General features: G+C 39.6%; 2 protein-coding genes and 1 long non-coding RNA gene across 4 annotated transcripts; 1 reads left to right on the top strand and 2 right to left on the bottom strand.

Moving 5' to 3' along the window:
* The first annotated feature begins 230 nt into the window (after window positions 1-230).
* LOC114824754 (uncharacterized) lies at window positions 231-1,646 on the top strand. The gene is made up of 2 exons (XR_011581200.1): window positions 231-575; window positions 1,307-1,646. It is a non-coding gene; the product is annotated as an uncharacterized lncRNA (long non-coding RNA).
* A 388-nt stretch (window positions 1,647-2,034) lies between these two features.
* On the bottom strand, window positions 2,035-9,202 carry LOC103422140 (KH domain-containing protein HEN4). Of its 2 annotated transcripts, none has more exons than XM_008360176.4 (7): window positions 8,321-9,202; window positions 4,753-5,184; window positions 4,369-4,644; window positions 3,918-4,223; window positions 3,761-3,825; window positions 2,969-3,083; window positions 2,035-2,472 (listed from the first exon to the last, which is right to left on the bottom strand). In XM_008360176.4, the coding sequence occupies exons 1-7, from the start codon at window positions 8,957-8,959 to the stop codon at window positions 2,329-2,331; spliced, it is 1,977 nt and encodes a 658-aa protein (XP_008358398.2). In that variant the 5' UTR covers window positions 8,960-9,202; the 3' UTR covers window positions 2,035-2,328. The 2 variants fall into 2 exon arrangements, with proteins under 2 accessions (XP_008358398.2, XP_008358399.2); XM_008360177.4 differs by having other exon boundaries at window positions 2,969-3,080; window positions 8,321-9,144.
* LOC139196369 (KH domain-containing protein HEN4-like) lies at window positions 6,519-7,583 on the bottom strand. Its single transcript, XM_070822219.1, has one exon. The coding sequence runs from the start codon at window positions 7,096-7,098 to the stop codon at window positions 6,586-6,588; it is 513 nt and encodes a 170-aa protein (XP_070678320.1). The 5' UTR covers window positions 7,099-7,583; the 3' UTR covers window positions 6,519-6,585.
* Window positions 9,203-9,782: the final 580 nt, after the last annotated feature.

The following is a 9,782-nucleotide window of genomic DNA, read 5'->3' as shown; positions in this document are numbered from 1 at the left end:
TTTTTGTTAAAGTAAACAGTACCGGGAGCTTTTCGTTAAAATTCCCTTTAATCAAAGCAATGTTACTCTTTATTCAACATTTGGCGTGGCGTGGAAGAAGAAGAATAATTGTGGTTGGTTCTTGCTGGAGAAAAGGGAGAGCTAAATTTTTTTTCTTTTTTAAGATACGAAGAGTGTGGGATATATAGAAAATGAGGGGTATATGTTGAGGTGCGGGATGTGAGGGTATTATAAAAAAGTGAGTGAGATGTATTAAGATAAATTTTAATTAAAAAAACAAATGTGAAATGTATTAAGATTATGAGTGCATTCAACAATATGTGAGCTGTTAATAAAATATGTCTTAAACAATTGGTGGGTTGTGATCCGGTCCTGTCACTTGACTTGACGTTTCTCTGTGTTGTTGGAAAGGTTTTTGCTTTTTCCACACCCGACGCAGAAGATACATACAATACAAGGAGGAGTGCAGAAGCGAATCCATCAAATCATCAGCAATGAATGTAGAAGAAGAGGTCGAGCGTCTCAGAGAAGAAATCCAAAGGCTTGGCAAACTCCAAGAAGATGGTTCTTACAAGGTTAATTAAATCTCTCCTCTTGCTTTTCATTTTCCCCATCCTTGCTTAATGCCGCTCTACAATTCGATCCAGATTGAGAAATACAAGTTACTGTTTGGATCTAAAATTGTTGGGCCATGTCAATGGTGGATCTGTATTATTCTACTTGTTTACAAGTTTCTGATCGCATGATTGATCTAGGCTGTGTATTTGATCATTCATCAAAACTCACTACAATTGCAAAACAAGACTCGAATCGATTGGTGTTTATTTCGTGCAGGTATCGAAAATTCACTACCGTTGCTCATCAGATTGTGCTTGACCTCATTGTTTTTGTGCTTTGATAAGATTTCTCTGCGTATCTACGCATTACCGGTTAACATGTTCTTTGTGATTCGTCTCGAGATGTTTGCTTCTTTTGTTTCAAGTTTGTGGATGTATTTGATCTTTGTCGGTTGAAGGTGGCATTTATCCCCCTATAAAAATGTGGTCATTTTCTCTGCTATAAGCCTATAAGAATGTTGGTATAAGTAGAAAAACTGTAGCAGATGAGCATACGTTCTCTTCCTTCTGCATCCCAGCGTCGTTCAATGACCTCAAAGAACACACATCTTTGACGCACACGCACACACCAAGAAGATTTTTAACTATTTTGAACGAACGTTTTAAGCTTGTGATACCTTAATCTTCAATACTTTTGTAAATCATCTTTGTGTTTCCTACAATGTATGAACTTTGATTTATCGCTGTAGGTCACATTTGGTGTGCTATTTAATGATGATAGATGCGCAAACATATTTGAAGCGTTGGTTGGGACGCTAAGAGCGGCAAAGAGGCGGAAATTTCTCACGTACGATGGTGAGCTACTGCTGCAGGGTGTCCACGACAACGTGGAGATCGTACTCAAACCAAAACCGGCAGCGGCGGCGGAGGCAACTGCTGCAGTCGGGACAAGTTAGGGAAGTACGATGCACTTGTTTCAATTTCATGTCATGTTATAGTCCATATATCATGTACTGTGTCTGTGTGAAAGAGACTAAAATACTTTTGAGAGACCCATGCTTGCCAGTTGAAAGTGTTTATTTCGCTTAATCTCGGGTCCATTTCCAATATTACCTAACATTCTTGTTCCTGAGTTCTTGTCCATATGATGCTGCCCATGATCATACTCTTCATTATCATCATAATCATCACTGTCAAACTTATCATCGTCATATGGCTAAGCGATATTGTAATCTACACTAGTTTACGAGAATGCAAACTTGAACTCAAGTGCAACCGTACGAGTACTGTCCTAAATAACTGACTTAACTCACATATGTTTATCCCGCCCCTTAACCAAACGAAATACCGCAATTTAATACTTAACCCCACTTGTCATTTTAACTTACACACATATCACCTTGTTAACCTTGAGAGAATAATTGAAACACATTGTCTTCCTCTTCCTCAACTGTCACATTACAATAAACAGAGGTAATTGAGCAAAAAAGATTAATTCATTAAAAGACTGAGTTAACTAAGCAAACGCTCTCGTGTCAAATTCTTTCCTCTTTGTTTCTCAAGAATACATCAATATGGCAGAATGATTAACACCCTACAAAACATATTGGTAAGCCGATAGAGTAAAGTTTACTTTTGCTTAGCTCGGGACTGCATTAAAAAGAAACCCTCAAGGCTGAATCTTCCTATTGTACATTTGACAAAATCAAAAGCCGATTGATTACCAAGCGACCCACTGGAGTCTTCACCTGCAAACATGTCTCAAAACCAACTACTTGTGTGACGGTCCAGTAAGAATGAATGCATGTAGAAGGCTTTGTGCTGCCTGGGTTTCATCTGGTGTCCCAGATATGACAATAATCCTATCAGTTGTTCCAGGACGGGGCTCATGCACTATGACCTTGGCACCAGAAATCTGATTGAAGGGGAGAAAAAGGCGAAAATGAAAGAGGATAAGTTCAGGTTGATGTATAATCAGACAATCTGTCAAGTTTGAAACAGTATGCATATGTGATATCCTCAAAGCTCACGATGGCGTGTTCACTACAACAATACTCAGCTCACCGCACAGCACCCCCCAACCTAACGGTCCCTATCATTTTATAACACAAGGCCCCTTCCCCCAAGCAAAAACAACTATCCTCTGGGGGAAGTAACTGTGTTCTTCCCAGCCACTTCAATGTGCTCCTCTGAAATTTTGCACAATTCCTTTATCAGGAATAATACCGACTAGAAACTTAAAGACATGGGAATCCCTCAAATTTAATAAAGCCAAAATGGTTATTTGAGTTTTGATATCCAGCAAGCAAGAACTTGATAAAGATGGGGGTGCTTCCTAGCCACACGTGAAGAGCACAGTTTCCTTAAAATAAAATCAAAGAAGCAAACTACTAAAAAATTATGACATATACCTGTCTCAGACGAGCCAAATTGGTACCATTCTCCCCATACACAGAGCCAATAACATTTTCAGGAACTACGATCTCTATGGTTGTATTTGTCACAATAGCAGATTTGCTCCCGCTGCTAATACACAAGGACATTGTTCAAGAAACAAAAAATATAAAGCAACAAACAAAAAATGATAAGCACATTCCATTAGTAACTTTAAGTACTTAACTGCACGAATTTTCAGTGTCCATTTGAAACCGAATATGGTGGGTTTTTCAATTGACAAATTGAGGTGGGATATGGGATAATAATACGAGAGGTAGCTAGCCTATGATTATTTAGGTGATATTCAAGGGTACTTCAATTAGTTATGAAATAAAGGCTGTGCATGGCAATCAACTAGCCTGAGCAGTCAAGTTCCTAGAAAGAGGTGAAATATGAACCTAGATATAAATGTTTTTAATGAAGAATACCATTAGTTGATGTTAACTTCAAGAGCAAAGAGTGCAGTCAGTAAAAAATTACTAACCACGATGTCTGATTTGACTACTAGCCAACCTTAGTCCCAATATATTATTCAATTTTCAAGTTCACTTCATATCCATAAATTCAGACGCAGCTCACTAAAATGGTGGCTCAAGCCAGGAAAATCATACCGAGATGACCTCCTATCTAACAAGTTTGTTCACACCAACCGGCTCAGATCTTGTGATCTGAAGCTATTTTATTCATGCTTCAAGACAACATCCATTTTTCATTTTCAGACCCCTTTATAGCTTTAGCGGTTTAGCCCAATCTCATTATTTTCTAACCTGCCAATTTCTGTGCGACTTTTTAGAGAAGTCAAACCCCTTCCAACATCTGTGAAAGCCGCCAACTGCAATACAATACATAAATCAACTAAAATAAACATATCAACTAAAATAAACATATAAAAATTACAGCTGAGATCATGTGAGATAGACTTACCTGTGATGCCCATGGTCTTGGTGGGGAAGGATGATCTAAACTATGGGAAAGACCAAGATGATCCATACTTTGAATTAGTGTTGTATGACGGCTGAGACCATGAGTAACACCAACTGATGACGATGGCTGAAATCCAATAAGAGCTGGATCCCTAGGTCTTCCATAAGGACTTGTATCGGTTGCCGTTAGCATGGATGAACTGCTCCTTCTTCCAGAATTACTTACTGTGCTGGAGAAAAGGTTATCTCGTAATCTACCAGTAATATTGTACAAAGCATCTTGCACGTTTGAAAAATCTCCTGAAATCTGGGAAACAAATGTAACTAAATATATGAGAAAATTGCAAGTTCATATCATCAACTTTAGATCGCCAAATATAATGAATTTCACCAATGGAATGAAATGAAATCTAATTATTACACTTTCCTTAAAGAATGTGATAATACCACACCTGTACAACTTCATCATTCTCTAAGGCACATTTCGGGACCTGGTCACCCCCTATTATTCGTATACCAGTACCAGTTTGCTTCCGGATCTCTGAAACTATTGCACCCCCTTTTCCCAGCAAACACCCAACTTGGCTTGATGGAATTACAAGCCGTGCAGTAAGGGGTGAACCTTTATTTGAGCTTGAGTCTCGCCCCTTTTCTATGCCTGCCTCTACGGACCTTGAGAAGACAAGAACAGCAGCCTTTTGTGTTGGCGAGTACCTTGATTCAGGATTCTATAGAATATGAAGCAGATATAGATATAAGAAAAATATGCCTGCTTTAACAGATATAGATATAAAAAAAGAACGAAAAAGAAAACGAAAAATAACAGAATGACAAACCTCCGATGCAGAAACAGTAATTAATCGTTCATCACATTCAGCCACAGATGCTGCAATACTTATTGAAGCACCTGTCTCATTTTGAAGAGCCCTGACAATGGAACCCCCCCTTCCAATTACACCCCCAATCCTATCATTGGCACAAAGAATCCTGAAAGAAACTTCCTGTTGTTTTGTCTCAAGTGTGGGGATCCTTTCAGCCTCTATTGAGGATGGACGAACTCCTGTAGCATAACTCATGGAGCTGATTGGCAAATTAAGCATTGAGTTCCTCTGTGAAAGTTGATCTAAACGCAGATCAGGTAGAGTTTCACGAGGAACTGCCTCAGGCCTGCTTCCAGTCATCCTTGTCTTGTCAATTGGTGGACAATCTTGGAGACAGCCAGAGACAGCAACAAGTGCTTTCTTTACTGCCAAAATATCCCCTTCTATCTGCCACACCATTGACACAATTTCCAGGGGAGAAAAAATATAATGTTGTTCTTTTTAATTACCAAAATACAATAAAGTGGAGGCAATCAGACAATTAAGAACTAGAAGCATTAATATAACACAAATGAAGGAATCCTTTGTTTCTATTTTCTTTTACAACAAATATGAAAGGCAAGTGAAGTCAGAAGTTAAGCTACATAAAGGATACATACGTAAGAAGATCCTGAAAAAATGATGGCCTTTAACAGCTACCAAGTTCATTCCACCTATTTGGTACCTAATTCAATCCAGTCAACCGGCTACGGCTGAGGTCAAAATTAAGTATGCAAATGGCACACGCCCAACTAACCCAACTTAGCAGATCTACAACTGCCAGCCTTTGTATCAGTAACTCACAGATATTGTTAGCATTTATAACACCCTATAGTATTCATTATTTTTTATTAACAGCCATTAAAATCCTAATTATGAGTAGACATGATAAACTTTAGAACCTTCTAAACTAATCATACATATATCCACCTCCCTCAACACCAATATATGTAGAACCTTGCATGTGTTAGACCATTCTACATGATAAAATCAGCAGAAGAAAGGTGATCATATCACATTTGTCAATATCCATGGTCCTGAAGTGCCAGTGGCACCACTTACTCCAAACTGCTTCTATACAGCTTCTATATTTTTCTGCCAATAGGGATGTGGTTCTCATTAGGATCTCCAAACTAAACTTTTATTTCCAGAAATTACATTACCTAAAAAATAAAGTTGTTCCTATCACTTTGGACAACAAAACAGAGTATTCGACCAAATGTTTGCCTGTAAATGTTAAGCTTAGTCAGTATTCTATTTGTTGTCTTCTTGGTATACCAAGTCCTACCTCAAAACAATTAGCCTGGATACAATTCCATTGTTATATAAAGTAAAATTTCTCACATGTTACTGAAAACATGTGAAAAAAACTTAAAAGCCCACAAATAACTTTTGTAATTCAGTATAATTACAGCCTGCCATACATACCATCCTACTCAAAGTTTTGGTCCCTATTGGCAACGAAATCAAGCAAAACTACACTAGACCTTCTAGACTACTAAATACGTTGAGTCACGTAAACATACACCGAGTGCGCCAACAAGTTTTGATTTTCACATAACCCTAAACAGAATTTACTAAGTTCACATCAGCTAAATGAGACAAACTACATCATATACAAATATCAATAACAAAACAATGCAGGAGTCACTACTCATAAACAATCCGACTAATCAAAACCTAAAACTCAATTCCCATTTGAAAGGCAAAGACACAACCTTACCTCAATCATCTTGTCTGTGGCAGCAGCACATGCAGGTAACTTCTCATTCAAAACCCTAATTTTACCAGTTTCTTTCCCAATCTTCTCTACCACTTTACCCCCCCCTCCCCCTTCCCTATCACTGACCCGACCTGTGCCGCCTCCACCAAAAACCAGCACAACACCACCCTAATCCCCACCGCAATTGCCCCAGTCTCTGCCGCAACTTCCAGAATCCTCTTGAACACTCTCAGAAGCGCTTCCTGCACCTTGGAAACATCAATCTCCTCTTCAACACCACCGCCACCACCATTATTAACATTGCCGAGAGCTGGAGTTTTGAGCCAAATCTTTGACAGGATTGTGCTCGGAGTGATGACCACAACGACCCGGTCGGGGGATTCAACTTGGGGCTCTTCGATTTGGATCTTCGCTCCGGTGGTATTCTGGAGCTGCTTGATCAGGGTACCTGACTTTCCGATGACGCCACTGATGTGCGAGGCGTGGTAGAGCATGCGGAAGGCGATGGGGGTGGGAGGAATGCTGAGGGGAGGAGGGGGCATGGAACGCTTGGAGGATCTGTTTTTGAAGTTGAAGTTGGGGTTGGGGTCTGAAGACATTGTCGATAGGGAATGTTTCGCCGGTAGAGAGAGAAAGGTGCTTCCAATAATACTTTCTCTCACTACAAATAGTTTCCCCTTCACTCGCACTCTCTCTGTCTCTCTCTCTCTTCTCTCTCTCTATCTTTCTCTTTGGTACCTTTTTGGTACCTAATTCACTCCAGTCAACCGGCTATGTTTGAGGTCAAAATTAAGTATGCAAATGGCACAATCCCAGCTAACCCAACTTAGCAGATCTAAATCTGCCAGCCTTTGTATCAACAACTCACAGATATTGTAAGCACTTATAACACCCTACAGTTTTCATTATTTTTTAGTAACAGCCATTAAAATCCTAATTATAAGACATGATAAACTTTAGAACCTTCTAAAAGTATTTATACACGTATCCACCTCCATCATCACCAATATATGTAGAACATTACATGTTTTATACCATTCTATATGATAAAATCAGCGGAAAAAAGGTGATCATATGATTCATATCACATTGGTTCCAAATTAGCAGTATAATTGTCAATATCTATGGTCCAGAAGTACCAGTGGCACCACTAACTCCAAACTGCTTCTATATTTGTGTGCCAATATGGTTGTGGTTCTCATTAGGATCTCCAAATGAAAACTTTTATTTCCAGAAATTACATTACCTGAAAAATCAAAAGTTGTTCCAATCATTTTGGACAACAAAACAGAGTATTCTACCAAATGTTTGCATGCAAATATTCAGCATAGTCAATATTCTATTTGTCGTCTTCTTGGTATATCAAGTCCTACCTCAAAACAATTAGCCTGGATACAATTCCTTTCTATTGTTATATAAAGTAAAATTTCTCATATGTTACTGAAAACATGCAAAAAAAACTTAAAAGCCTGCAAATAACTTTTGTAATTCAGTATAAATACAGCCCGCCATACATACCATCCTACTCAAAGTTTTGGTCCTATTGGCAAAGAAGCCAAGCAAAACTACACTACACCTTCCTAAACTGCTAAATAAGTTGAGTCACGTAAACATTCAACCGAGTGCACGAACAAGTTTCGATTTTCACTTAACCCTAAACAGAATTTACTAAATTCACATCAGCTAAATGGGACAAACTCACTACATCATACACAAATACGAATAACAAGACAATGCAGGAGTCACTCACTCACAAACAATCCGACTAATCAAAACCTAGAACTCAATTCCCATTTCAGAAAAGCAAAGACAAAACCTTACCTCGATCATCTCGTCTGTGGCTGCAGCACAAGCAGGTAACTTCTCATTCAAAACCCTAATTTTACAACCAGTTTCTTTCCTAATCTTCTCTACCACCTTCCCCCCCTTTCCTATCACTGACCCGACCTGGGCCGCCTCCGCCAAAAACCTGCACGACACCACCCCAACCCCCGCCGCAATCGCCCCGGTCTCCGCCGCAACTTCCAGAATCCTCTCGAACACTCTCAGAAGCGCCTCCTGAGCCTGGGAAACATCAATCTCCTCTTCGACACCACCACCGCCACCATTATTAACATTGCCGAGAGCTGGAGTTTTGAGCCAAATCTTTGACCGGATTGTGCTCGGAGCGATGACCACAACGACCCGGTCGGGGGATTCGACTTGGGGTTCTTCAATTCGGATCTTGGCTCCGGTGGTTTTCTGGAGCTGCTTGATCACGGCACCTGACTTTCCGATAACGCCGCCGATGCGCGAGGCATGGCAGAGCATGCGGAAGGCGACGTGGGCGGGAGGAACGCTGAGGGGAGGAGGAAGGGGCCTGGAGCGCTTGGAGGATCCGTTTTCGAAGTAGGGGTTGGGGTCAGAAGACATAGTCGATAGGGAACGTTTCGCTGGTAGAGAGAGAAAGGTGCTTCCCATAATACTTTCTCTCACTACAAATAGTTTCCCCTTCGCTCTTCTTTCTCTCTCTCTCTTCTCTCTCTCCTCTCTATTTTTCTCTTTCTCTCTCTAAATACACATACATATTTGTTCGTGTATGCATCGATTCAACCTGCTGCCGCTGCGGTTTTTCTCTCTCTAGAATAAGAAGATGTGTCCAAAAAATAAAATAGGAATCAGAAGGAGCATTTATGATTTTCTCTCTCTCTCTCTCTCTCTCTCTCTCGTGGGTGCGCACTTCGCACTGCAGAATTGGGTGTGCGCGTGACCCACACACACCCTTTGTCATTTTTTGGTTGGTCATAGAAATAAGTAAATAGAAAATATTAGCAATTAAGCTGAAAAAAAAATGGATAGATAGGGAAAGGGCTTCATTGCATCTCTTTTTACAGGAAAGAAGATCGAGACTCGAGAGCATTGGGACAAGTAAAGGTCAAGTCTGACAGGTGTTGCCACCGTAAAATACTAAGGGAAGTATGGATCTATTTAGCTAAAAGAAAAAGAAGGGGGGGGGGGGGGTGATGTAATAACGATATTCATCACAAAGATTTAAAATACTAACTTATTTATAACAAGAGTTATATTCCAACTATCTTATAATCACGAGGATCATATATCTTATTAAGCATTTTCTTTTGTTGAAAAAAGTTAAGTTAACCATACTAGAGCGTCCATCTCATTGCGCCAGAGTTGACGTTCTCTTCACGTAAATTAAAATAGTTTAAAGTAAGATAAGTATTAATAACTACCCACTTTTTAGAGTGATTCTGAATCGATTATAACTTTTTAAAATGCTCTGAAT

The sequence above is a fragment of the Malus domestica genome, chromosome 05 (assembly GCF_042453785.1).
Source record: "Malus domestica chromosome 05, GDT2T_hap1".
Classification (NCBI taxonomy): Eukaryota; Viridiplantae; Streptophyta; class Magnoliopsida; order Rosales; family Rosaceae; genus Malus; species Malus domestica.
Note: the sequence above shows the minus strand (reverse complement) of the source record. Positions and strands in the feature narration are given on the sequence as shown.